This window comes from Daphnia magna, linkage group LG2 (assembly GCF_020631705.1).
Source record: "Daphnia magna isolate NIES linkage group LG2, ASM2063170v1.1, whole genome shotgun sequence".
Taxonomy (NCBI): Eukaryota; Metazoa; Arthropoda; class Branchiopoda; order Diplostraca; family Daphniidae; genus Daphnia; species Daphnia magna.
In genome coordinates, this window is record NC_059183.1 from 12,225,624 (window position 1) to 12,250,959 (window position 25,336).

General features: G+C 40.0%; 3 protein-coding genes and 3 long non-coding RNA genes across 30 annotated transcripts; 2 read left to right on the forward strand and 4 right to left on the reverse strand.

Moving 5' to 3' along the window:
* Positions 1-1,458: 1,458 nt before the first annotated feature.
* On the forward strand, positions 1,459-1,981 carry LOC123469631. The gene is made up of 2 exons (XR_006642901.1): positions 1,459-1,605; positions 1,757-1,981. It is a non-coding gene; the product is annotated as an uncharacterized LOC123469631 (long non-coding RNA).
* Positions 1,566-12,221, reverse strand: LOC116917214 (ectopic P granules protein 5 homolog). 12 transcript variants are annotated; one of them, XR_006642883.1, is made up of 19 exons: positions 11,851-12,027; positions 8,750-11,790; positions 7,086-8,674; positions 6,798-7,012; positions 6,585-6,716; positions 6,271-6,510; positions 5,950-6,133; positions 5,571-5,872; positions 5,253-5,504; positions 5,001-5,182; positions 4,304-4,927; positions 4,029-4,223; positions 3,795-3,952; positions 3,501-3,572; positions 2,567-2,681; positions 2,392-2,496; positions 2,067-2,270; positions 1,754-1,954; positions 1,566-1,690 (listed from the first exon to the last, which is right to left on the reverse strand). XR_006642883.1 is itself a non-coding variant. In XM_045168725.1 (16 exons), exons 2-16 carry the CDS (start codon positions 11,911-11,913, stop codon positions 3,414-3,416), a joined length of 7,275 nt encoding a protein of 2,424 aa, XP_045024660.1. In that variant the 5' UTR covers positions 11,914-11,959; positions 12,087-12,221; the 3' UTR covers positions 3,256-3,413. The 12 variants fall into 12 exon arrangements, 4 of the variants coding, with proteins under 4 accessions (XP_045024660.1, XP_045024659.1, XP_045024662.1 ...); XR_006642888.1 differs by having other exon boundaries at positions 1,619-1,690; positions 3,501-3,564; XR_006642886.1 differs by having other exon boundaries at positions 1,619-1,690; positions 2,067-2,190.
* On the reverse strand, positions 12,190-16,429 carry LOC116935947 (DNA repair protein REV1). Of its 7 annotated transcripts, none has more exons than XM_045168732.1 (10): positions 16,290-16,429; positions 15,584-16,226; positions 15,042-15,517; positions 14,445-14,978; positions 14,240-14,368; positions 14,001-14,184; positions 12,924-13,939; positions 12,647-12,867; positions 12,460-12,580; positions 12,190-12,331 (listed from the first exon to the last, which is right to left on the reverse strand). In XM_045168732.1, the coding sequence occupies exons 1-9, from the start codon at positions 16,341-16,343 to the stop codon at positions 12,463-12,465; spliced, it is 3,375 nt and encodes a 1,124-aa protein (XP_045024667.1). In that variant the 5' UTR covers positions 16,344-16,429; the 3' UTR covers positions 12,190-12,331; positions 12,460-12,462. The 7 variants fall into 7 exon arrangements, with proteins under 7 accessions (XP_045024667.1, XP_045024665.1, XP_045024669.1 ...); XM_045168730.1 differs by having other exon boundaries at positions 12,460-12,583; XM_045168734.1 differs by lacking the exon at positions 12,190-12,331 and having other exon boundaries at positions 12,371-12,583; positions 14,445-14,537; positions 14,604-14,978.
* Positions 12,739-19,565, forward strand: LOC116917330. 7 transcript variants are annotated; one of them, XR_006642893.1, is made up of 10 exons: positions 12,739-12,871; positions 14,388-14,532; positions 14,619-14,674; positions 14,774-15,216; positions 15,280-16,917; positions 16,993-17,228; positions 17,317-17,489; positions 17,540-17,792; positions 18,006-18,162; positions 18,222-19,565. It is a non-coding gene; the product is annotated as an uncharacterized LOC116917330 (long non-coding RNA). The 7 variants fall into 7 exon arrangements; XR_006642891.1 differs by having other exon boundaries at positions 15,292-16,917; XR_006642894.1 differs by having other exon boundaries at positions 15,292-16,917; positions 18,227-19,565.
* LOC123469632 lies at positions 17,487-18,122 on the reverse strand. Its single transcript, XR_006642902.1, has 2 exons — positions 17,992-18,122; positions 17,487-17,915 (listed from the first exon to the last, which is right to left on the reverse strand). It is a non-coding gene; the product is annotated as an uncharacterized LOC123469632 (long non-coding RNA).
* On the reverse strand, positions 19,420-25,293 carry LOC116917259 (reticulon-3). Of its 2 annotated transcripts, XM_032922678.1 has the most exons (7): positions 25,131-25,293; positions 24,098-24,967; positions 23,940-23,975; positions 20,853-21,060; positions 20,575-20,783; positions 20,408-20,513; positions 19,420-20,335 (listed from the first exon to the last, which is right to left on the reverse strand). In XM_032922678.1, the coding sequence occupies exons 2-7, from the start codon at positions 24,888-24,890 to the stop codon at positions 20,290-20,292; spliced, it is 1,398 nt and encodes a 465-aa protein (XP_032778569.1). In that variant the 5' UTR covers positions 24,891-24,967; positions 25,131-25,293; the 3' UTR covers positions 19,420-20,289. The 2 variants fall into 2 exon arrangements, with proteins under 2 accessions (XP_032778569.1, XP_032778571.1); XM_032922680.1 differs by lacking the exon at positions 23,940-23,975.
* Positions 25,294-25,336: the final 43 nt, after the last annotated feature.

The window sequence follows — 25,336 nt, forward strand, 5'->3', positions numbered from 1 at the left end:
TTCATTTATGGTTTTTAACATGTAAATGAAAAACTATAAGACCAATAGAAAAATAAACCTGATTTCCGTGATTTTCATTCAATTCTGAATCTAAATCATGTATTTTAAGCCAAATTTGCAATTTGGCCAAAAATGAAAAAGTGGGAAGGGTATATAGCCTTTCCACTTTTGTCAAAATCGGCCAAAAATGACATCTCTTGAAATTCTCCAAAAATCAGACGGCATAATCGAAATTGAACGCTGATTTCAATTTAGTCATTGGTTTTCTCTTTAGACTAGCCGTTAAAAAAATTAACGAAAACAGTTCTATTAGCGCACCAACTTCATTTATGGTTTTTAACATGTAAATGAAAAACTATAAGACCAATACAAAAAATTAAACCTGATTTCCGTGATTTTCATTCAATTCTGAATCTAAATCATGTATTTTAAGCCAAATTTGCAATTTGGCCAAAAATGAAAAAGTGGGAAGGGTATAGCCTTCCCACTTTTGTCAAAATGGGCCAAAAACGACATCTCTTGAAATTCTCCAAAAATCAGACGGCATAATGGAAATTGAACGCTGATTTCAATTTAGTCATTGGTTTTCACTTTAGACAAGCCGTTTAAAAAATTAACGAAAACAGTTCTGTTAGCGCACCAACTTCATTTATGGTTTTTAACATGTAACTAAAAAACTATAAGACCAATAAAAAAATAAACCTGATTTCCGTGATTTTCATTTAATTTCTGAATCTAAATCATGTATTTTAAGCCAAATTTAAAATTTGGCAAAAATGAAAAAGTTGGAAGGGTATATATTATGGTTTTTAACATGTAAATGAAAAACTATAAGACCAATAGAAAAATAAACCTGATTTCCGTGATTTTCATTCCGTTCTGAATCTAAATCATGTACTTTAAGCAAAATTTGAAATTATGCCAATAAAGAAAAATTGGGAAGGGTATAGCCTTCCCACTTCAGTGGGACCTGTTCAAAAGTAATGTAAAATTCGTATTTGACTCAACCCAACCATTTCGTTAACTTGGCCCTAAACATATGTATACACTTCATGTTTTCAAAAGTTAAGTTTAATAATAAAATTAAGGAAAAAAGCCAGCTAAAAAATGTCTGATTTGTTTTGGGTTTCAATATTTTCCTCCCGAAATTATAATTTCTTTATTGCCTTGTTGAAGCAGAAGGAAAGCTGGGGTTCTATTCCTAATTGCCTTCTTTTGCCTAATCTAGATGAATTAGGTATTTAAGGATAGGGAATTAAATTAAGCTTAAATGAAATAAATTTCTGGACACATTGATTGGTAATTTTATAGATAACGAACGAAAAACCCCAATTTTTACTATACCCCCGAGAGGCGAGGGGCCTCCTATACTAGCGAACCTGGCGGGGAATCTTGGGACCCTTTTCTGAACACCCGCCGGTCTTGGGGATAGCCGAGAGTGTACCTTTCCTATTATATCGTTCTGATACACTTACTTAACACAGCGAAACCCTATTAGCTTATTTCTCGCGAATTATTACCACGATTTTGCGATTATTTTGTCTACATTAAAGAAACAAAGCATAAATGATTAAAAATTTCTATTTAGTGAACTCATTTAAAATAGTAAAACACCTACTCAATTGTGATCCTGTTTCTCCCACACAACATTCTTTTTCCCATGAATAGAAACAATGGATCAATAAGATACCTAAAAGATACAAATTATAATAGTAATGATGCAGCAAATACTCATACTATTCTTTTTTCTTACCAGGCTTCAGCATCACTCAGAGGATAACCAACATCAATGTTTCTTTTTACTTTATTTGCAAGACACTTGTTGGTTTCAGACATCAATGCCTCTAATATTCCTGTCCACACAAAGCAGGAAAAGCTTCTTGTCTCAAGGGTCATCTCAAGCAAGTCCAAAATCATAAACTTCCGTGAGAAGAATTTTTTGTACTGTCTAATCCTATAAATAATAAAAATTTAGCTAATATCAACATGCCATAGAGTTGTATGTTAAAGCAAACTGCAAACTAAAAATACTGTTGATAGGTTTTTTTATGCCTATTTATATATACCAGCATTGTGCAGTTTAGGATCGAAGGGTAGAAATTCCCAATATTTTCCATTGGAATGTTTTCTCTGGGATTGGTGTATTTACGATTCACACTGTGTGTTAAACTGCTGATATAGTGACCATACCTGAAGAACCACATTAATAATGAAGGTCTGTGAAAAAGCAGAATCCTTGTTGTTGGCATGAAGATATGGCAAATTTTAATCTAGTTAAAGAAAAACCATTGATATAAATTTAAAAATAACAGTAATTAAAGTGCAACATGTGATAAACAAAAGATATGCTCAAAAAGTCAAAACTATTCTCAGAAAGAATGTGTTGTTTACCGCTAACTAATTTTATTGTTGCAATTGCACCGTTTGTTTGTCTCAAGTCACATGTAACTCATTCCACGGTTGGAGATGCAAGATTAATTGTTGAAGGAAAACATACTGCTAAAACAAAACAAAAAAAAATTTTAAACATGTAAAACAAAACAAAAAAAACTCCCATGACTTTTACCTGTATGACGATGTTCGGCGATTCCTTCTTGAGGCACTCAAGGACTTCACCTAGCTGCCACTTCTGATGAACCATGAATTTCTACTGCAGACGATCCACTAAACAGTGTAGCCATCTATTAATAAGATATATAGTTTTACTTGATTAATTGAGCCCGATATTTTAAGACCGACTTAATCGAAATCAGCGCTCAATTTGGATTATGCCGTGGGATTTTTGTCGAATTCCATGAGATGTCGTTTTTCGCTGATTTTGACGAAAGTGGGAAGGCTTATACCCTTCCCACTTTTCCATTTTTGGCCTGAATCGGAATCATTTATTTTTTACTAAATCTTAAATTTAGCCAAAAATGAAAAAGTGGAAAGGGTATAGCCTTCTCATTTTTGCCAAAATCTGCAAAAATTGACATCTCTTAGAATTCGATAAAACACACACGTTATACTCAAAAATAAAAGCCGATTCAGGTTGGAAGATTAGTTTTCCCGTTAATTATATCGTTTTTGAATAAAACGCAAGCTAGTAGATATAGCGCAAATGCCTTTTTAATTGGACCAACGCGTTGCTTGCGCACCAGCACAGCCGCGCCAGTACTGCCGCTCCGTTTTCTACGTTTATATTAAAAACTTCAGTTTTCTACATTTATGAGTATTTTAAAAGAAAACGAAAAAAGCCAAAATTTTCAAAAACAATTGACCTACACAAATTCATTAAAAATTGCCCGTTATGATTAAAATTCAATGCTGAATGAGGGAAAAATATTAGTTTTCTCATCAAGCCAGCTGTCATCAGCCAAGCTCCCAAGCAAACAGATTCAGAAGAAAAACAAAGAAAAAAAAAATCCCAAGATTCAAACCAGCAAGGGTTGAACACCACCTTAAAATTCGCGAACGTTAGTCGTTCAACGTAATTGTTTATTTTAATTGAACAGAAATACCTGTAGCAGCCAACAAACGACGGCACAAAAACTGTGACAAAAACTCAGCTACTTCTTCGATGGCCTGTATTTCTTCCCATAAATCACGCGATTAAGAAACTTTTGTTGTTGTTATTTTTTACAGAAAATTTACAATCAACTGTCGATCAAACTACAAAAACAATGAAACTTTACTTATTTGACCAAAAAAAACGGTAACGATAATGAAATATCTGCGTTTTTACTTAACAATTAAGCGTGAAAGATAGGAATTAGAGTATAATAAGGGGACCAGATTTTGAAGGAGCTTTATACCATCAGGTTTGCCCGATTTCAAGGCTTCCAAGGCACTCTCCACTGCTGGCTTGCAGTCTGCGTTATGACGATTTACTCTCCATCTGTTCTCTAGCTGATCCAGAGCTATCTTAGATTGCTGCAAGTAACACAATATGACGTGAGCCAAACAGCGACCCCTATCAAGAAGTAAACAAAAGAGAGGATACAGTTTCCAGACTACAATTGAATACCAGAGGCAAAAAATTCCAATACTTGGATGACAGTCTGGGTGCTTTACCCAGGCCAATTGTTGATAACCAACTTTTGTTTTCTTCAGTCCAGGAGCCGAGTAATTCACACCATTCTGCTTTCACAGCTGTCTTTTTAGGACTGAGATTTGGCGAGGTAAGATTCCAAACAGTTAGCAGTCTTTCGTACACGAAACAGAGCTTTGGCTCAATTGCTTCACTACATTCGTTTTCATTCAGAAAAGACAAAATCATTCAATTGATTAAAAAAACAAGTAAAAAGCTTTCTACCTAACGTACCTCAATGAAAGTGCCTTGCAGTTCGAGAGCATTTGTTCCAAAAGGTAAGGCCCATCTGCTGCATCGGGTTTCTCTTGGTTGCTAACAAGACAATACCAACTCAAAATGCAGCCTTGTTGCCAGGAAACTGCTGCTAACTCCTTTGAACCTCCAATCGGAAGCAAATCAAAAATAACAGAACGTGTTCCCTCAAACTGTTCTAAGGCAGATTCTAGCACGGCTGCCATTCGTTTTTGGCCATCATGGCTACCACCACCATTTACAACGGCAATCACTCGAAGAACATTTTCCACCAAGGCCGCATTGACAGGATAGCAGTTCATCCGAAGACACAGGCAGTTTTGAAGGGTATCGGCGATGGGACTAGAGCTCGATATGGCAACTGTCATATACTCATGAATGTCATTCCTGTATTCCGCCGAGTGGGTGTTTTTGCAGATGAAATCCAGTAAATTCCCAATAGCATTAGGAATAGCTCTAGGATGTTGCTGAATGAGAGACCGATGTCGAGAGACGGTCAAAGCGATCAGACGGATCCAAGAACGAACGAATATTTGCCGCTTGGGTGAGTTGCCAATATGGTCGCTTGACTGCAAATGGTGGCTACTGACCGCTTGTAACAAACTGCCCACAAAAAACCATATGAGTCAACAAATAAAAAATAAAGTGATCCATTAAAGTATAAAGAAAACAATACCGAAACACCAGAGGATCATTGGAACTGCACGGTGTTTCTTGTCGCTCCAAGTAGGGTTGCAAAATGAAAAGTGGATCACAAGTTGAGATGTACCAATTTAATACTTGATCATAGACACTAGCGTCTATGAATTGCCACGGATATGAGCAAGCTTCGTCTAGGATTCGTTTCATCATGGGATTCTAGCAACAGTTAAAAACGGCGAACAATTAAACAGTAGGACAGATAGTCATTTGATGACTGCGTGTGTACCTGTTGAGCCGTCGGTTCACCAGCTAACCGGACATGCAGGTGCAGTAAGCAGGCTAACAGTCTCGCACATGTTGTCGGCTGCGAGTTACAGTGGACAATCACTGTGGATAAGCAGCAACGGACGAAAAGACTGACTAGGAAGGAATGCACTTCGGGTAAGAACTGTCCTGCTACACGGACTAACTGCTCCAAATCATTCAGTGACGGAACAAATGATTGCCATGGTAACGTATCCAGTGCTTGGTGGATTACCTTTCCAGATAGACATTGAAATTTTAGAATTTTACCCCATAATTCTCCCTCTGAAATTGGTATTACCTTAAGTATATGCAGTTTAATTGCTGTGTGGCAAAATCCTTGCAAATAGAAGGCCAGTATGTGAGACAAGATACTCTGCTGAGCAGGAAGCGTCTCATGAATGAATGTGGTACAGTGGGTAAGAGAAGAGGCCATGAGTGATGCTAAACCACTATCGGCAGCGATCCATGGCAATAAAACTTTACAGTCAGACAAGGCGTGTTGAATCCAAGCGGCACAATTGGAGTTCACCTGCTGCTGGGTGTAGGGAAGTATCCAGGGGGAATATAGGTCCCGAATAGCAGCCCAGAGCTGCCCAACCACTGAAAATAACCAATCAACGTTAAAAATGACAACGATAAATTTCGTCAAAAATAGGTATTCAAAACTGTTGCAGTACGCAAATCAGAAGCTGTCCCATTATCATTCTGCAATGTGGTAAAACACAATCCATGGCCGATTGTCAGAAGGAAGCAGGCGATAACATGGATATAAGGCCGATACTTTGGATACAATCCATAAAGACCATGGAGTTGTCGTTCCGTGGAAAAGTGTTGAGACATTAAAATTACCGTTTCCATCATCTGAAAACCATAGAATGATTAGTTTACAAAAATCACTAAACACAAAAGAAATTGTAACAAAAATTTTCGGAAAAAAAAAAAAAAAAAAAACTTAATTGCAACACATTAAAAAGTTGACTGTTAAAAACAATGATTACTTTATTGGCATCCAGTAACGTCTGCTGGGTGGTGTATTGCAAAACTTGTTGAAGAAACTCCTCCATGCTTAACTCCGGTTGAAGGCGGAGCCATCCTTGACCTAGGGTATTAATCGTATCGCACCAAACCACAGGACTGCAACTTTGGGCTTCGCTAGCTTTTAGCAAATGGTGTAGAAAGTGACTGTACTGCTCCGGGAAATTTTGCGACAGTATTAGTTGTAAATGACGTCGTAGGACCTTTTGTCGTAATCCACATTATAACCAATGTTTCACAAAATCAATAATAAAAAAAATAAAGAACTTAGGCTGACTTCGTGAACTGCCAGTGCTCTTTCCACTGGCTGCAGACCATAACTATCCAAGGCAGCGAAGATGATTTCCAACAATTTTAAGCGATCGTGTGGCCAACACTCAGCGCAGTTCAACCACCAGCGGACATCGAACTGTAAAACAGAGTAGAAAAAAATAATAATAAAACAAACTTGATCACGAATCGTCTTCATGCAATTTGTGTTACAAGATACCTTGGTAAGAAGAACAAGAACAAGATCACTATCTTGCTTGGAAAGGCCTATAACTAGCCGATACGAGTCCAAAAACGCGCTGACGGAGGCACTGGAAGGATCCGGTGTCGATGGAGTGAAATGAGGTGCCACTAGACCGGCCAAATTGGAATTACTGCTCAACAATCCTACGAGGTTTCGGCACTGTTCAGGATGCCCGGCAATGCAATGCTGACCTATAAGCCATTCCACACATTAGAACAGTAAGTTTAGGCAAAATCAGTAGTGGAAACATTTTTGTTTTTTCACCTAATCGTTCAAGACAAGTAGATAGCAACTGTTTGGTAGGTAAATAATTGTTACTCTCTTCACCGACAAGCTCAACCAAGATGTAAAAGAGAGCTGCTCCAGTTTCTAGTACGTTCGGATCCGATGAGCCTTGGATTTGATCGACACAATCTTCGAGAAGAAGAGCGGCCACACAAAGCCACTGGACATTGGCATCCTGAAAGGCCGAGTGTAACCGAGTCGCTTCTTGCCTATTGGTGTCTAACTGTTTACGAACGGAAGTATTGAGTCTCCAAGGCTCGCAACTCAGTTTTATTACAGCCGATCCACTACAAGCTCCTGATTGTGTTCCATCACACTTGACAGTCATTGTCCGTTCGGACCGGTAGGGACAATATAGTTCTGTTAATAGCTCGGAATAGTGACAGTCAAGGGACGTCAATTCGGCCATTCGTCGATTGAATTGATCTGCACAGTCTACTATAACTTGAAGATGCGGAATAAGTTGTAGGCGGAAATCACTAGCATTTCTGAAAGCCGTTAACAAAAGCCTGGAAAACGGAAGCTGGAGGGCCACCTGAGTTAAACGGATAGGGGTCGGATAGGTTTGCAGTCTTGCATAGATGGTGTCTTTTTGAGAATGTAGAGACTCCGCTGATTTCTGTTGGGAAACTGTTGGCGAAGTAATGTTTCTCTCCTTATTCCATGATTCTCTTAGTTCTTGACGATCCGCGTGAATGGCGTTCAAGTCGCACAAGTCTATCCATAAATCGGAGCCTTGAAAGAGTTGGAGAAGTCGTGCAGGGTGGTAATTTGGTGCTAAAGATGGCAAATAAACGTGAGGTTCTAGTAATTTGACATCTTCCACCCAAAGACAGCAACTTTGCAAAAAACTGGAACGCAGGAGGTCACTCTGAAATTTTTTTGCACTTTCTTCCCACTTCAAAACGAGACGTTTCAATAAGGAAGAAAAAGTGGACGAATTCGTCATGATCCGTTGCCCGACGGCCCAGCTATCAGTACCAACTTCCATTGCTTCTGTACGAGCAAAATACAGACTGAAGAAACGTTGGATGATTACCGGCAAAAGCGGGTGGTCTGGATTCAGTTCCAATGCCATTTGCGCGTAGCGGATCAAACAAAGTTGATGGACACCAATGTACGGAATTTTAAGAAATCCTGCAATGGATTTCAAAGCTTGTTCGATGCTTTTCACCTTGCCCGGTTGCAATTCGATGATAAGATGTTGCCACAATTTAGACTGGCGTTCCATCTCCATTCCTAAGACTATCCATGACAGATAAGGCAGCGAAGGGGTGGGTGAAATCAATTCGGTTGCATCCAACTGAACAAGAGCCTCAGATGATCCACTCACCCAATTACCTACGCGTGACACGATACCTTTGGACGGCCGATGAACTTTACTTGATTCTTTAAGAACAACGGATAATATTCGATTAAAACTTTGGATATCAGAAGAATTCGCCCAGGCGATTCTAGCCAATATGTCAAGGAGATAAAGCACACTTTTGTCGACATTCCATTTGGGTAGACTTGTGAGTAAATTTAGCCAAATCTCAAGTGCAGGTGTGGCTCCAGTCAAATATAACCTGAATTCAATGAACCAATTAACCACTTTAAACTAATTCAATTTTTCTACATCTTTTAATTCAAAAAATATTCACCCGTTCAGCTTCCAAATGGTGTTTTCGATTAAGGAAGCCATCATTTTGAGGACTACTCCAGGAAATTGGGGTGCCAACAAGTTTTTAGCCCTCTTGTAGTAAGTCAGATCAGCCTGAATTAGTCGTTGGAAGATTTCTAGCAATTTAGGCTGATCGTAGAGTACATCAGGGCATGTGACTATAAGGGGAAATAAATGGTTGAGGAAGGCCACGACGGGGCGGTGTTGATCAGCGATACTCAAAATGTACAAGAGATCCATGCCGACCGAACAAAATTCAGGGACACTATGTCCGGCATTCGTCATGGAGAGCGCTATGAAGCAGCTTAAAGGTGTAGGCTGTGGTTGGCGCAAAATCGACAATTGTGGGTCGTCTTGCAGTTGCCGTACGTTGCGGAAGGCCTGTTGTGGATGGTGCAGAATCCACATAAGATGATCCGGGAAGCAGTCAAATGTGTGTAAGCGGAGTTTGAGGGCTAGGTGCCAGGCCCATTGGACCAAGCTCGAAGAATTCCACGAACGCGAAAAGCTGGCAAGAAACTGCACAGAATCGGCCAGAAAGTTTGATGCCAACACTGGAACGGCTGAAGGGACTGGAAGCCTGCCATGAACGGCTACAACCTCTGTCAATAGTAAAGCCGTCTGCTGGTGGAAAGATGTTGTCAGGAAAGGACGTTTAGGATTGTCTTCTAAGGTCCAGTTCAAACGAGTCAACACTGTGACGGTAAGCTGATGACGGACGGAATCCAGGGCGTCATTTAGCAACCAATTTCGTAGTAATTGGAAGTCCTTAGTGGTAGGTTTCCATCGATGTAAAGGTAAATCTTTGAACAACGATAATGAAGCGGTAGGTATCAGTTGCTGGACCTCCAACCGTTGTAAGACGAAAGAGACAAGTGGCGGAAAACGGCTGATTATAGTGACTAACAATTCCGCAGCGGTTTTGAAACAAACTTCCCTGGTGAGTTTATTCAACAACCCGAGTTCGGTTAATTCCCAGGCGACTAGCTGGAGAAAACAGTCTTCAGACGAGGTGGAGCCATCACTGGCCATTTCTGCCAGAGTCACCAGAAAGACGAACCGATCTGGTTCAGGGAGTTGAACCAATTTCGTGTTTAGAAGATTCCAAAAGGAGTCGGAGTGGAAGGAATCGGAAATATCCATCTCAATGGGCTCGCCAATAATCTCCGAGTGCCATCGCAACCAGAGCTCGAATCTTAGTCTAGGAGTCAGCCCACTTAGCGGAATTCGACTTAGAAGCTGCCATGATCGCTGTTGCCTTGTTCCGATCAATAAAGATATTCCTTCTAGGAATAAGTGTTCGTATTCCCTCGATAATCGTTCTCCCATAGACGTCACGAACGCTTTTTGCTCTTGCCAGAAGTCCGACAGATTGCAAACAGTATGTAAAATCAGCTGCCCAAATTTTTTGGCAAGGTTCTTGTAGCGTTTTCCTTGATAGGTTTTCATTCCGGAGTCGAACATTTTTAGCAGATGACGGCAAATGGCGAACGCGCGGAGCCATTCGCTAGCTTCAAGTAAGCCGGTAGAGACGTCCATTTCATCTTGGTTCCGTAGTCGAAAGGCAAAACGGAAAACATTGGCCAGTGGAATTTGATTAAGTAATGACAAGAGGTCATCATCTGTCAAGTTCATCACAGACGTTTGATTACCACTACATTCGTCTTCACCCTCTGAATCCAGCCATACCCAATGGCTGTCCTGGTCGGGATCAACCCAGCTTTGAAGGAATTCTTGGCGGCTTCGAACCGGCTGACAGAGGATGGACAGTAAGGCTAATCCGACATCAACGTGATGAATGTTTGTGCCCTGGCGGTCTTCGAAAGGATCATAAAAAGGTGTTTGCACGTACGGACTTCCCCATCTAGCCAATCCAGTTGGGCAGCGCACTGCGTGATGAGCAAGGAAAATATAATCTTCTTTTCTAGCTCGTTTCAATAAAGAAACGGCAACGTAATTTAACCAGAACTTCAGATGATCGACGAACATTTTATCTTTGACTGGTCGACGCAAAAAGGCAAAAAGAACCGAAATGGAGCCATGTTCACTGTGTTGGCTGCCCTGGCAAATTAACCAATCAACTCGCAGCCTCCACAAGTGAGATTCGTAGACACTCAAAACTAGCTTTTCTTGAATTTTTTCACGTTGTTGCTGTAACTGCCGAATTAGCTGAAGTGAGGACTTCTCATTGAGATGGGCCACAGGGAAATCGTAGTGCGCCTTAACTCGCTTGCTGTCGGCGCATTCACCATATTCAATCATTCTTCTGGTTTCTGTTGTCCACAGCTGAGATGTCAAAGCTTCAACATCTCGATTAAACTGCTCAAGTTCTTCTAAATTGCTTTTTAACATAAGTCGAGAGCGCAAAAAGTATGTTAGGTTTTCATATAAGGGATGCGTTTCTAAATTTTTTCGACAGTCAAGAAAACTTTCCACCACAGCCTCCTCGCCCAATAATAAAGGGTTTTCATAAAAGGACACCAGCTGCTCTGCAGTGAAAGGTTTTAAACTATTGAATTGTTGTTGCTTGTAAACAGCTTGACTGATGCTATTTTCAAATGACTGTGGAAATACAATGTCTGCTGCCTTTTCTTCAATAGGTAGGTCAAGGTTGAATTCAAAGGTACCATTCAACATGCTAGGAGCTGGTGCTGAGGGAATTTCTGGCTTAATTTTTGGTGATTCAATTAAAAGTTCCATGAGTTGTTCATGAATAGAATTCTCACATATTGAAGCTTCTTGCAATTTAGAACCTTCTTGAAACAACACAGCTTCATTTTCTTGTTTAGCAAACACACGTTCAGATCCATTTTCAAATAACTTGGCTTCATCTTCAACTAAATGGTTTGGAATATGTTTGGCTGTAATGTTTTTATGACTTTCTGTTGTGATGGGTGCACCCTGTTGGATCTCATCTTCTATGCTTGGCAAGATGGTTCCTAGTTCTTTTTTAATGTCACTCTCAGTCCCTGAACAGCTTGGCTGGTTTTCAGTATTTGAGAAGGGATCAGCATGTTCAACCTGAAGTACAATGAAGCCAATAAAATGTCAATGATAAAAACGACATGACTGGAAAATTACCAATATCTCCTTTAACTTAGGTTTCCCTTTTTTCTTACTCTTTGGGCGCACTGCTTCAGCCATGGCTTTTGGTTAGCCAATACCGTAAATTCACATAGATTTTGGTCAACTGAAAATGACGCACAATAAGAACTTTAACAATAATCTTCGCCTTATCTCTCGATCCAGATTCCAGGACAATACTTCTGTTTTGATACTACGGGTGTCCGTTGAGACAGATAGAAGCCCATGCTCACCAATCATCCATCCTGGTAGCAGTAAACCAGTAAGTCAGTAACAGGCTAACAGCTACTAACAGCAGCCAGCAAGTTTCCACTTCCAGATCCAGACTATCCAGAGTTCCAGTTACAGGCTAGCATTCCAGCAGTAGCAGGCGAAGGCTGGGAACCAGGGACTGCCGAACTGCAGCAGGGAACTACGATCCCCGTAGGCTGGTAGGCGGTATTCACGGACCACGTAAATGAAAAGTACGGAGCTATGGCTAACAAAATAAAACGTAAATTGAAGAAAATACGCCCAATTTCCTGTTTTCTAGCATTTTTATTTAAATCAACGAAATTTCTGTAATAACCTACGCCATGTGCTTTATCAACCTAAAAAACGTCGTACCAATCATAAAAACGACGAAGGGAGTTTCAGCGGGGCGTTGTAATACTGAATCACATACAGCTGAGTGGTGTTGATTATATCATCAACTGCACGTTTCCATGAATCACTTTGCCCAACTGACCTTCTAAATATAAGTGATAGTTTACAATAAGTATGGTGATGAAACATTTAAAAACAATAAGAATACCTTCTTAAGAAAAGAATAATGGGTTCAATCTTGTGCAATTCTTTATTATTTACCAAACTTGCAAGGAACTTCGAGACAGCCTCGCAATCCTCACTTTCAGGGCTATCACATGTAGAAAACCATTCCAGCAACAGTTGCCGAATTTCCGGCAAAGTAGAAGCGCCACTCAAAGTTAATTCTTCTTTTGGCGCTTCAAGACGTTTTGCATCTATTACTACCTTCTAGGTAAGCTATAAATAATTATTCTTTAAGGATGCAAAATAAAAAAGGGTATTACCTCCTGAGCTATTGCAACCGGAATTGGAATCGTAGGTTGAACTTTTGCTTTCGGTATTTCTTGAAATTTGGTTTTTCGCTTGGTTTCAGCTTTTGTCTTCCCGTTTAAAATTTTTCCGGCAGCTTTAACAGGAGATCGCTGAGGCTTAAATATACTTTTCCAACCCTTCATTGGTGAGGTTGTTTCCGATTTGCGTTGCTGAATGTCTCTTTCTATTTCAATTCTGATGTCATCTGGCAATGCCGACCAGTAACTCGCGTCGATGTCCGTGATCTCCTCGATTCCATCGTACGATACCGGCTTTTCTGACAGTGAAGTCCCAGAAGAGTTCACTGATTCTTTAGCTACGGAAGACCCAAGGGCTGTTTCGGTTTTCGACGTTCCTGCTATAGGTTTTGGGAAGTTTTCCGTAGAACTTTTCGCAACGCTTAAAGTAATTCCTTTTCGTTGATATTCTTGAATAATGTCGTTCTTCAAATCATCAGGAAGTTGGTCAAAAACCAAAGGATCAATCTGAGAATCGGCAAGGGAAGAACCATTTCCCGCTTCAGCTTTCGACGGTCCTGCTACAGGTTCTGAATAGTTTTTCGTAAGACTATTCACTCCGCTTAACGCAATTCCCTGTCGTTGATATTCTTGAATAATGTCGGCTTTCAAATCATTGGGAAGTTGGTCAAGAACAGTAGGATCAATCTGAGAAAATGAAGGAAGCTCAAAGCGCGCGTTGTCATTTGCTCTTTTTCCATCGCCTTGTTTTCCATCAGATTCCACTTTCTCATTGTCAGGTTCCTCTGCATTGGGGGTAGCAATGCAGGGTGTTATAAAATTTTCTGAGGGGACTGTCTTTACAATGTCTTCTGGTGGAACTGTTGTTACAAGATTTTCCGATGGAAATATTTTGGAACGTGCAACGAAGGACAGTAAGGAATTTTGTTTCGGTTGTTTGCCTTTTGACACATTATCAGCTACAAGTTTGCTAAACTGGATACCCATTCCACGTAACTCACAGCAATCAACTGTAAGATAAGAACTGGGTTTAGTTGTGATATAGTAATATTTAAAAAACACAAAAAGCACCTTTGAGTTGCTTTAGAAGAATTTGAACCTCCTTTTCTATGATTTTGGTTTCACGGCTGGCTGTTACCAACGTTGTTGATCGAGAAATGCTATCGCACACTCCATGACCCATAAATTTAGCCGTCTCGACGGGAGCATCTTTTGCGCGAATTTTAAGTTTTAACGTCAAGAGCCGTCCTCTGACCTGAGGGAACATTTGATATTGAAATGATTCCATACACAAAAATTTTTATACTTGCGTGAATTTCTTCCATTCTTTTGGAAACTTCAGACGATAGCTCTTGAACGAATTTGTACATTTCCTGGTCATTTGCAAAACGCACCCCATAGTTTATATCGGCAGAAATGGATTTTCGGATGTGCTCTGTCTATGAAGTTTATTTTTAGATTACAACGATTTCAAAGGAACCAATTAAGAAAAGATGCAGCAAAAGAACAAATTACCTTTAGGCTGCGCTTATCTTCTCCTCGGCACATATAATACAAGGTTTGCCCTTGCTTTTGGCCGAATTCTTGTTGAAGCTTTCCTATGGTAACCTGAAATTGAAACGGGAAAAAGATTTGCACATTTAAATTTTCACACTTTTTGGTTTCCATATCCACCTGCTGCATCTCAAGACAGGTATTGACGCCTAACGCATGAAACCGATGAGCCATAGATCTTCCGACACCCGGTAAGTCTTCGATCTTGTGACTTTTCATAAATTCAACCATTTCTCCCTTCTGAATATAAAATAGTCCATTTGGCTTCGCTTTTTTTGTTGCGAGTCTAGCCATAAGCATATTAGGGCCCATTCCGACAGAGGCGTTACACCGTGTTTTGCTGAAGATAACTTCTTTCAAGTGCGTCGCGAAGTCTGATGGTGTAAGTCCAGTTTGTCGCAAAACTGTGGTAATGTCCGCATACAACTCATCACAACTGACGGCTTCCAAGTCCAGGGTATAGGAAGCCACAGTATTGTATAGTAAAGTGGACACCTGTCAACACGAAAGAATTGGTTGAATTGGCTAAAAGATGGATTCTCTATGATATCACCATACTTCCTTATATCCTTCAAAATCGTAAGGAATCGCAACGAGAGATGGACATAACTTCAAGGCTGCTCCCATGAACATTCCGTTATAAATACCAGCTGCACGAGCTTCATAGCTGCATGAAGCGATTTCAGACATGGAACATGTTTCATCCAAATCTTGTAGCCGGGGAAATACATCTGTAAGACCAGCTTCCGTTTCGTCTGCATTGTTACTTTCAGAGAATTTTGATTTTTTTATCCAGTGTTCTTTATAGCATTCGAATTCATATTCCCGATTACGGCCTTCACGTCTTGGGAGCGGCTTGGAATCAGCTTTTGCATGGGTCACGACAACTGGTTTGCCCACCAGGGACGGATAGTTCCGCAGCCCAACCGAAACAAAGAAGCAATCCATATCAATGTGCATGAACACAGTATCTTCGTTTTTATGGCTCCCTTGGTACCCAGATGTTTTTTTCCAATTTTCTATGTTTTCCATCCCTTTATTTCAGAAATTCCATAAGAGAACACAGCAGTTCCTTTGAAATAAAGATCGGAAAATTATACCTGGGAAAACTCCATTATTTTTTTCACGCAACTCCGTCACATGCCGTTTGAACAAAGCTCCCATGGTAGAAATGTGATGGAGCCTGGAGCGCTTGTAAAATTCAGACAAAAAATCGTCTTCTCCCGCTCGCTTCATTTCTCTTGATTGCCTAATATCACTAGCAGAATTTTTTGCAGGTGAATCTGTAACCATTGCTCTTTCATTTCTATTTTCACAGTAGGTGACATCTTCTTTCTTCGCCATTGAAACAATGCCCAGCTTTTGTTGTCCTTTATCTAATGTTAGTCCAGTATACAGCAGATATGGCTTCAAATCTAATAACGAATTCGCTTTCACAGAATCAACAATCCATTCAGGCTTAACAAATTTTTCATCCCCTTTAAGTTTCTTGATTTTGGCATCACATAAGTTGGAGGCAATTATGTGAGTGGTAGCTCGAGAATTATAATAATGATGATAAATACCCCCATGTGCTAGCATTATGCGTTTCAGTTCTTCAGCAGTTGGATTGGTGTAACCATTTACAAAAATGGCAATATTCAAAAATATGTTGCTTAATTTTTCTTCTTCACATGCTTCATTGAACTTCTCATTCAAATATTGATTTTCCAGTTTTGATATTTTAGCTGCCATATAGCCTCCCTGCAAAAGGTAGTAAAAGTACTAACACTAAAGTAACATTTTTGAATCTAATTGCCTTCTCACCTTGTCTTCAAACCCATTGTCATCCCCGAATTTTCTTTTTCCTCTTCCAGCCATTACTGGAAAATCACAATCTTAAACCGAGTGAACTATGAACATTTACGTTGAAACACTGCTTATTAAGGCACATAAAGTTCAATAAAAGACGTGATTTGTGTACACTTCGGATGGTTTTGGCGGTCACGTCCACGAGACGTCTGTTTATATTGTTCGTTTTTTCAAAAGTGTCTACTTGGGGGCCAACAAAAAACACATTGCCGAGTTTTCTAACTAAACCCATCACCTTCAAAATTACAATAAAGAAAATTATTGAGACTGTTCGACCTTAGAAGTACCTAGATATTACGATTAAATAGTGGATACTAAAATTATGACTTGCTGGTATGTTAAGAAAATGTTAAACCTATCATGGAGCATGGAGAGTCACTGGGTCAGTAAGTCCATGGTCGTATAGGACCAGAGTCATAGAGTTGTATATAAATTATTGCAAAGAACGTTCAGAACCAACCATCATTTTGCCACAATTAACATCACCAACTGTTAATTTAATTGTACCCATTATTCGCCTTTCAAGAGGGGGATACGATCCTAACAATTCAGTGGATAATTTAATTTAATTCATCAAAAGGAGGTAAGATTTGTGTAACTGAATTTGATTTTGCTTTGCTAAAATATTATTTGATCTTTACTTTTTGTATAACCATAGAGACTTTCCAGAATTGGACTCTCATGTATAATTTATCTTTGGTAAATTTGCTGGAATCGGTAGGGCGCTCGCACAAAAAACCACATTACATTTATCGTTAAAGAAAAAAGATAAAGGGGACAAGTTATTACCTGAGGCGGCAAAAAAATATTTTGTTGAAAATACGTGGTTGCTGTAGAATTGGATATGACAAGGACAAGGCTACATTTGTCTGCTACAGCATGAAAACAATTTCAGTAAAACCTGCTAAATATATGAGGCTTTATCATGTTTTTAAAATATAGTTTCATCTACTTAATCATAATATATCTTTTGGACCATTAGGTAGCATTGATTCGTCATTACAATGAAGTGGGAATTCCTCCAACGGACCTAAATTTTGTCACTTATGGCAATACACCCGTAGGTGCACAAATACAATTCAATTCGACGTGGAGAACAGCAGCTGCAATCCTCAATGACATTGGAAACGATCGATTGATGAACCTTTGCTATAGGTTGTACATTTTGGAATTTATTCAGACAGTTTTTTAATTTTACATTTCAGTATTTTAGGCTATTGCTAGATTGCAATGCGCAAGTAACAGTAAATGGTTTTTAATCGGACGAAATACTATTGAGAAATTAACGGATTGAATATTGAAGAAAACTCGGGTGATTCCCTTTTAAAATTTTTTCGTGTTCGTGTTTGTTTTGTTTCATGTTTACACGCTCGTCGAGTTTCTCGTGGAGCAGCAGCCTATAAAAAATGGATGACCTTGCCAAAAAAATCCTATTTGTGCCACACAAAGCTTCTCAAGGTAAGAAAAAGTAATTCAATTGTTTTCTTCAATTCTCGTAATTGACCCTGTGGGGCAACGGCGAGGAAGAGGCATCACTTGAACTTGTGGAATAGAACCATAATGAAGACCAAAAAATTGCGACTACAAAGTTTTAATTTAAAAGTTATATAAAAACTTTACATCAATCCTATTGCCAAAAAATTTGTGTAAATAATACCTTTTACCCAACAGGTTGAAATCTTTCAACGGGGTTTCCCCAGCCAGTTTTGTCCTAATTGTCGAATGACAAGCGATTGTCGATCATATAGCCACTGTGTAAATTTGATGCTATCATCTTCGATATCGCGGTATCGATAAGGTGGTTATCGTACGGTAATAAGTTGTCTATGTAAGAGAAATTTAGCAGGAATGTGTACATTTTACTCAGATATTGCCGTTTTATCAAAGGAAAGCTTCTGGGACTGGTGGACCATTTTAACTGAGCTATGAGTTATCTGTTCTGTTTCGACATTCCATATCTGTACTTCCCGCAGATAAATCACAAAAGGAAGCCCCAACAGAATACCACAGAATTCGGAAAAGAAATAGCTCGTTGCTTGGTTTGCATCACGTTGCACAACGAGAACAATACGTCAAAAGATTGCAAAAGTACATCCATGTCAACATCTTTGGTCTACGTAATTCGACGAAGTGTGGTTGAAAACCGAAAAAAGACGTCATTATGGGGACATCATGTTAAGATATGGGGAAATATGATTTCAAGTTCTGCTTTCTGACTAGAATTCACTCGGCAGATGAAAAAGTCCCATTTCACATTGAAAAAAATGGTTAGTTCTCACTGAAGTGGGTTGAGCAGATCATGTTGCGATTGCCCCGTGAATATCGGTCGTCAACAACTGTGCATTATTCTTCCAAAGAAACAATAACCGAGTACACTGTTACTCGATTCTAACGACACATTTCATTAGAAGTACAAGTACAACGTTGACTGGGAAACAAGTTTTGTTGTCTACAAACAAAAATGGGTCGCCTACCATTCTATTCTCTTTCTTCGAAATTGAATCTGGATCGCCGAAACGAAATGACGGTTGATCTTTCATCGACATGGAACCCGACGATTCGTGGCCTAAGTCCATGCTGTACGAAAGCTTTCCCCCCTTGTCGACAGTATAGTGAATAGCTTCATAGTGCCTGACTTTTCTAGAACATGTAATTGAAGGAAACAAGTTCAGCATCGTCTAACCGGATTAAAAGTTTTCTTTCCCACTGGCTGTTGTCCTACAGCCCAAAACATATTACAGCGTTATTTATTTCTGGAGAAAGTCATTTACGTTAAACTATGGTTGGAATGAAAGATTGAAGGCGAATGGTCCGACTTTATATGGGTCCAACTTATGTACAGATCCGCTGACTAGACCAGGTGAACAACACAAAAAAATGCAATCTCATTTTCTTGCTCTAAAAAAAACTGCAGTACTTCGTCGTTTCACAATCTCGAAGATCTTTTAAAATAAACGAGTTATATTTTTGTAAAGGCAGTAATGCCTATTTTTAAAGGCTCTTAAGGTGAATGCAAAAAAAAGTTTGAATTACGGCGGATATTGCCACGAAACTAAATGGCGAAACAGCCGTGTCAAAAGGACAATTTATGGTTGAACGTTGAATATTTATTTTCCAAAGTGTGATGGGAATAGGTGGGAACAGAGCAGACAAGGAGCACAGTACTATATATTATTAGTAGAAAAGAGGCTTTACCTTCAGCTCTTAAAGAATAAAAAATATAACAATAAATTTTATCTGAAATATGAGTAGAGAATCGACAAAAGGGAACTCATGAGTGCCACCAAAGCAGGATGAGAAGCGCGTATAACTTTCTGGCTGAAATTCTGCATCGAGAAAGAGACTGACGACATGCCGGGACAGTGAAACACTACAACAGCTCTTCTCACACTGAGATTCAAGAGATTGACAAAATTAGCGTGTCAACAAACCACACACTGATTCACAAGACAATAAAACAATGTTTTTAGACTTGTTGAGAGAATCGGTTACATGACAACACAAAGAGTAGTTATAAGAGGATATTATAGGTGAGCAAACTCAAATTCTAGCCAAGGGCATTTCGCTAGTTTAAGCCCTGGAAATCCCAACACAAGTCTTTTACAAACATATGACGCCTTCCGAATTTCAAAATCCCTAGGTGATGGAGATAGGAAAGAAATTTGCTATGGAGCACACAACAAGTGCGATTGCCCGATGTAAATGACGGTTATGGTTGTTCATCTACAGGCCAAGGTATATTATAGGGGATAGGAAGAAAGGAAAATGTATGACCAGTTATTTCTCTTCTCGCAAATAAGGTCTAAAGAGATAAAGCAGCCACAACCAATTTTAAAGAAAAGAGAAAAATTAACTAGTAAAGGTTTCTTCTCGTCAAGTCTACCGAGTCCCGACTGACCCAAGCACACCGAGGACGGGGCCGAAACACAAGCCTCGCTATTCTAAATTTTCAGTTTTATTGGCTCTTGGCCTTCTTGCCGATAGGCAACACAGCCTGAACCCTTAAAAAAGTAATAACGTCAATTATTAGATAGAGTTCTTAACAACGAAAACGCTTTACGAATTGGACTCACTTGTCAACAATTTCGTTGATTTTGCTTTTCACGAGATCAACATTCTGATCAATTTTTTCCTGGTGTGTTTCGTACACTTTGGGGAAAGTAAAAAGACCAATCACACCTGGATTTCAAAAGGCTATGTTAATAAACTGATAAGGTGCTAAACAAAAGGACTGGTTTACCTAAGATGACCAGTGTCAGACCATTGAACATGGAACCAACGTAGGTGAGAGCCCACAAGACGAGTGCAAACTTGACGGAATCCACCAAATCTTCAACCAGGAACAATCGGCGCAGTTCGACTAAAGTGGCATTCAATTTTGCTGCAGTCAAATCAGCTACTTCATGCACCTTTTCCGTTGTAACAGTAACATCTTGCTCCAAATATTCCCTGTCAATACAAGAAAGCAACTACAGTTTCTGAATCAGATTTTCATTAATTTAATAAAGTTAAACTTACTTGAAAGGATGTCCATCTTGAGTTTTTTGAACGGCCTGCAACACATTCTTGTATAGTCGGAAAGAAAGGGTGCCCGACAAAACTGCCAATGCTGAGTAGGAGATGACAGATACGACCGAGACGACGGACAGCGAAAGGAGAATGGCTAGGATAGCCCCAAGGACAATTCCGCTCTTACGCGGATCGCGCCAGTGCACCAAATCCACAACTGCGGTCAGAAATGTAGCGTGAGCCAATTTGATTAGTAATCGACCAACACTGAACGGAATCGATTTAAAGAGCTTGCCACGTAGACGTATACTAATGCCATAAATGCGATGCTAAGTGGCAATGAGTTACATTTTGAAGAAGAAAAAAAAAGATTGAGCCACAGGTACATACAAAAAAAGGACAGTAAGGACACGTTATACTTGATAAAAAGTTATAGCGATTCTTACCAGGACCCTGAGATTCGTAAATCTCCTCAGTTGTATTAATTTCACGATTACGACGACCCATTTCTTAGACAAAAAAAATTAAAACCCCGTAAGGATGACTGAAGACGAAAAAGTAGGGAGAAAAGAGATGAGCAAATGAGGTCAATCGGCACACGGCCTGAGCACCTGCACTACCAGCTGTTATCTCACACAAAGGGAAACACAGCTAGGAAATGGAAGACACAAAGAGCGATGATTTTACTAGCTGATTGGCAATAGCACCGGGTTCACAGTTCGATCTTTGTACGGTATAAACAAATCAGTGAATTCGAGATACGGATATCAGCTTCCAGAACTGCCAAAAAAATGAAGCGAAGAAAATCACGGGCGTGTTACAAGCCACGTTGACAGCAGCTTCCTTCGACAGACTGAACTACTGCTCAGGTACAAAAGGGAAGGAGAGGAAGAATTGACTCGGTTAAATAGCAGTAAAGAGAAACTTCGAAGCCTAGAGCTATGTTCGTTCGTCTGAAGACAGGTGGCGTTGAACCTAACCTGCCAACAAGCCTTAATGCACGTGAATAAAACCTGGGGGGCGGGGGAATGAAAGAAAAAAAAAATCAATGGCATTAACTTCACTAACGAAGTCGATTGGCTAAGAAAAACGAATCGGGCACAGTACAGGTTTCAGACGACGAGAGGGGAGATCGATTCCGAAAGTGAAACGACTAAAACATAATTCAATTTAAATATCTGAAATCCAACGACTGTATCTACCCTAACCAGACGGAACGCCGATCAACGTTGGAATGAGAGGAAGTCATGAACTATCGACGACAACGACGAATGTCTTTCGCCATAAATTATGCTTTACTGGCGCTATATGATCTGGCTCGGCAACAGCAAGATCAAGGACATACAGTCAAGATCAAACATAAAGAGCAATGACACATGTCAGTACTTTCAATTCAATCCAAAGAAGAAAAAAAAGGGTCAGCATTTGTCTAGAGCAACATCAGCTGTTTGATATCCTGAAAGAATTATCTAGACAGGCGAGTTAATTCGATTAAGATGTATGACAATGAAGAGAGGAAAATAATATAGTTGCATAAAGTCAACTTCTTTTTACTCTTTTTGTTTGAATCAATCACGGTCCCTAGAGCAGAGAAACCGAAATAGCTCGAGCTTGAGTCCTATGTGTAGAGCTGGTGCATTATTGGCTCATATGACGTTGCTCCTGAGATAGGTCCTACAAGTAAAAGAATTTTACCTCCTACCCATTCTATTTCCGACCTCCATCAAATATGGTATATTCTCAAGTAGCAATCTCAAGAAATTAAAACAAGTCAAACACTAGAGAAAAGAAATGACAGTAGCCCTCCAGGAAGCAGGGTTATACTGATTATTTATCAAGGTTAAAGATAAAGTCCAAATGTGTGGAATCAGGAATCGACTTTCGCAGGCATCGACACAAACACGTAACCACTATTCGGTATGATAAAGGGTAATTCGAGATACACTCACCCTGTTCGTTGGAAAACAGAGCCATTTTGTTGAAACCCACACTCTGTACTGCACTCATAACACTGTGACACGGAAGAGGAGATTAGACAACGAGATTATTTTAAAAAATGCTTTCGTAGCCTCACAAGAGATCAAATATGATGACCGGACACGACTGGGTGTCTCCGTCTTCCAAACGATCCTGCTCAAATCCCGAACTCGAATCGACGAGAGTACAGCAGGAACAATAATACTCGCTAGGTGCTCGCTATGTGTTTCAACGGCTACTTTTGGCGCTAGCATCGAGCCTCCCCATCGCGACTCTTTTGGCGCTAGTGTCGCACGTCGATAAAGCCCCAATGCGGCGCGCGCGGGAAAAAAAAACGCTCAGTCAGGGACGGGATAGGATTGGACAGGACAAGGCAGAAAAACACAAAAGAAAAGAGGAAGAGACATGCAAAAAAGAATAACACGCCCTCTTTCACTCGTTTTTTCGTACTACTCATTGCTCACGCACTGATGACACCGGGCGGGGTGCGATTTCACTCTAGCGCGGTTTTTCCTACTCCCAATATTTCGCGAGCGAATAACTTTTCTAAATAGAGCAGTTATTACTACACCTGATCTCTCTTTTGCGGGGGAGGGGGACACTGGTTATGGCAGTAGGCATGTAGTTACACCACAAAAATTCAGCGGAAATAGAAACTACTTTCCAAGCTCTTGTACACACAGATGGTGAGAAAGTACAGCCAGGTTGTTCATCTCTATTTGCCCACCATTTCGCAATAGAAAACCATTGCAGCAAAAACAAAAAAAAAAACGAGAAAAAACGTAACGGGAAAAGAAAGACGTTCTGCAAAACACCCTATGGCCGGACTGCTGGATATGGCCCAACTGCTGGGAAAGATACAGACCGCGTAGAATTCCGCTAACCACCCCCCGGCCCCCGCAATAACTTTTACAGTCCTCATTTTTCGTCTATACAGTGATCAGAAAGGATGAGGGGGATAGCGAAAAGACATTTGCCAATATTTGAATGGAACACATATACAATGTCTCGTCTCTTGGCATACAACTTTCAATTACCCCGTCTTTGTGCTTCGTTTCACCAATTGTTAATAACCATCAATAGCTAGCATTAAAGTGGATATAAACTCATAAGGCTTACCATAAGTATTAAGGCGCGAGAGATCAAACCATCGACCTGTGGGAAGTCCAAAAAGCCATGCATCGTGCGTAATAATTTGAATAAAGAGATGGCGAGTGTGTTAAAAGCATTTGTTTCCTGTTGGCACTCCTAGAAAAATAAATGAATGGGGCACTTACCGAGAAAGCTACGCCCTTCTGACTTCATGCTTTTGACGGAACGTGTTTTGAGGGGCTCGGCTGCGGTTGGAGTAGGTTCGGCAGAAGAATCACGCTCGGCGAAAGATGCTGGTTCAGGGTGATGAGACTTAGATTCTGGTTGACTAGTAGGTGAAGTAGAAACCAAGTTTTCCTCAGTAGGGACTGATTCGAGCGACTTATTAGAAATTTTCTCCTGCTTGGGTTCCTCAATGGGGGCTTCCGATGACGAGCTCTGACTTTGAGACGGTGTGGAAATTTCTTCCTGTTTATGAGGAACTGCTTCGGGCGAAGCTTCCTGTGGTTTCCGGTGACTGACTTCTTGTTCTGGTTCTACAACTTCTTCTTCTTCAACATCTTCATGAGAATATTCTTCTTGTTTAACATCAGGGTGCAACTGTTCTGCTTCATGAATGGCTTTATCTTGGAAATGTGCTGGTGAAAACTTCATTGATGAATCAGAATCATTTTTCTGATTCTCAGATGGAATTTCTGGAAGTTTCTTTTCAAAGTCAAAATCATCCTCCTTATCTTCGGGCAAAATTTCATCTTGTTTCAGGCTAAAATCTTCACGTGGAATGTTTCCATTTTGTGCACCAGACTGCTCATCCTGATCAAGTCGGCTTGGAATGTGAGCTTCGTGGTCATCACGGTCAGAATCTGGATTTGTTTCTTCTCTAGTGTGGCTCTTATTTTTCACATCTTCTTCATGCAGGCTTTGTTCATTTTCAGTTGGGAATTTACCAGAAGGATTGCTAGTTTCATATTGATCCATGGTGGCTACCTGTTCTTGTTCTTGTTGCCTATTTAAAAGGACGGAATTTCACGACGTGACTGTAATATATTTAAAACCTGGGAAACAGAAGGAAAAAAGAAATTATTCTCGATTGCCAATAAAAGGGATGACGATTGAATTACGTCTTCACTTGGAAAGTACCACGATTCAACTGAAGAGAATGTAGCCTACAAACCGAACGCAAGTAAAAGAATTCGAAAAATAAAATAGAAAGCTCACTGTTTGGTTGAGACGAGCGCCTGTCTGTGTCTCGTGAAACGTCAAACCGGCGTGACCAAAAAGAAGTGTGTGCGTTATGGTAGGTATGACTGCGTTCGCTGTTGAGGAATACTCAGGGAGGGACTCGACTCGACTGTTCGGAAGGCAAAAACGAAGAGCAGAGGAAAGTTTAAAAAAGAACTACTAAACAGCAGACCATTGACGGA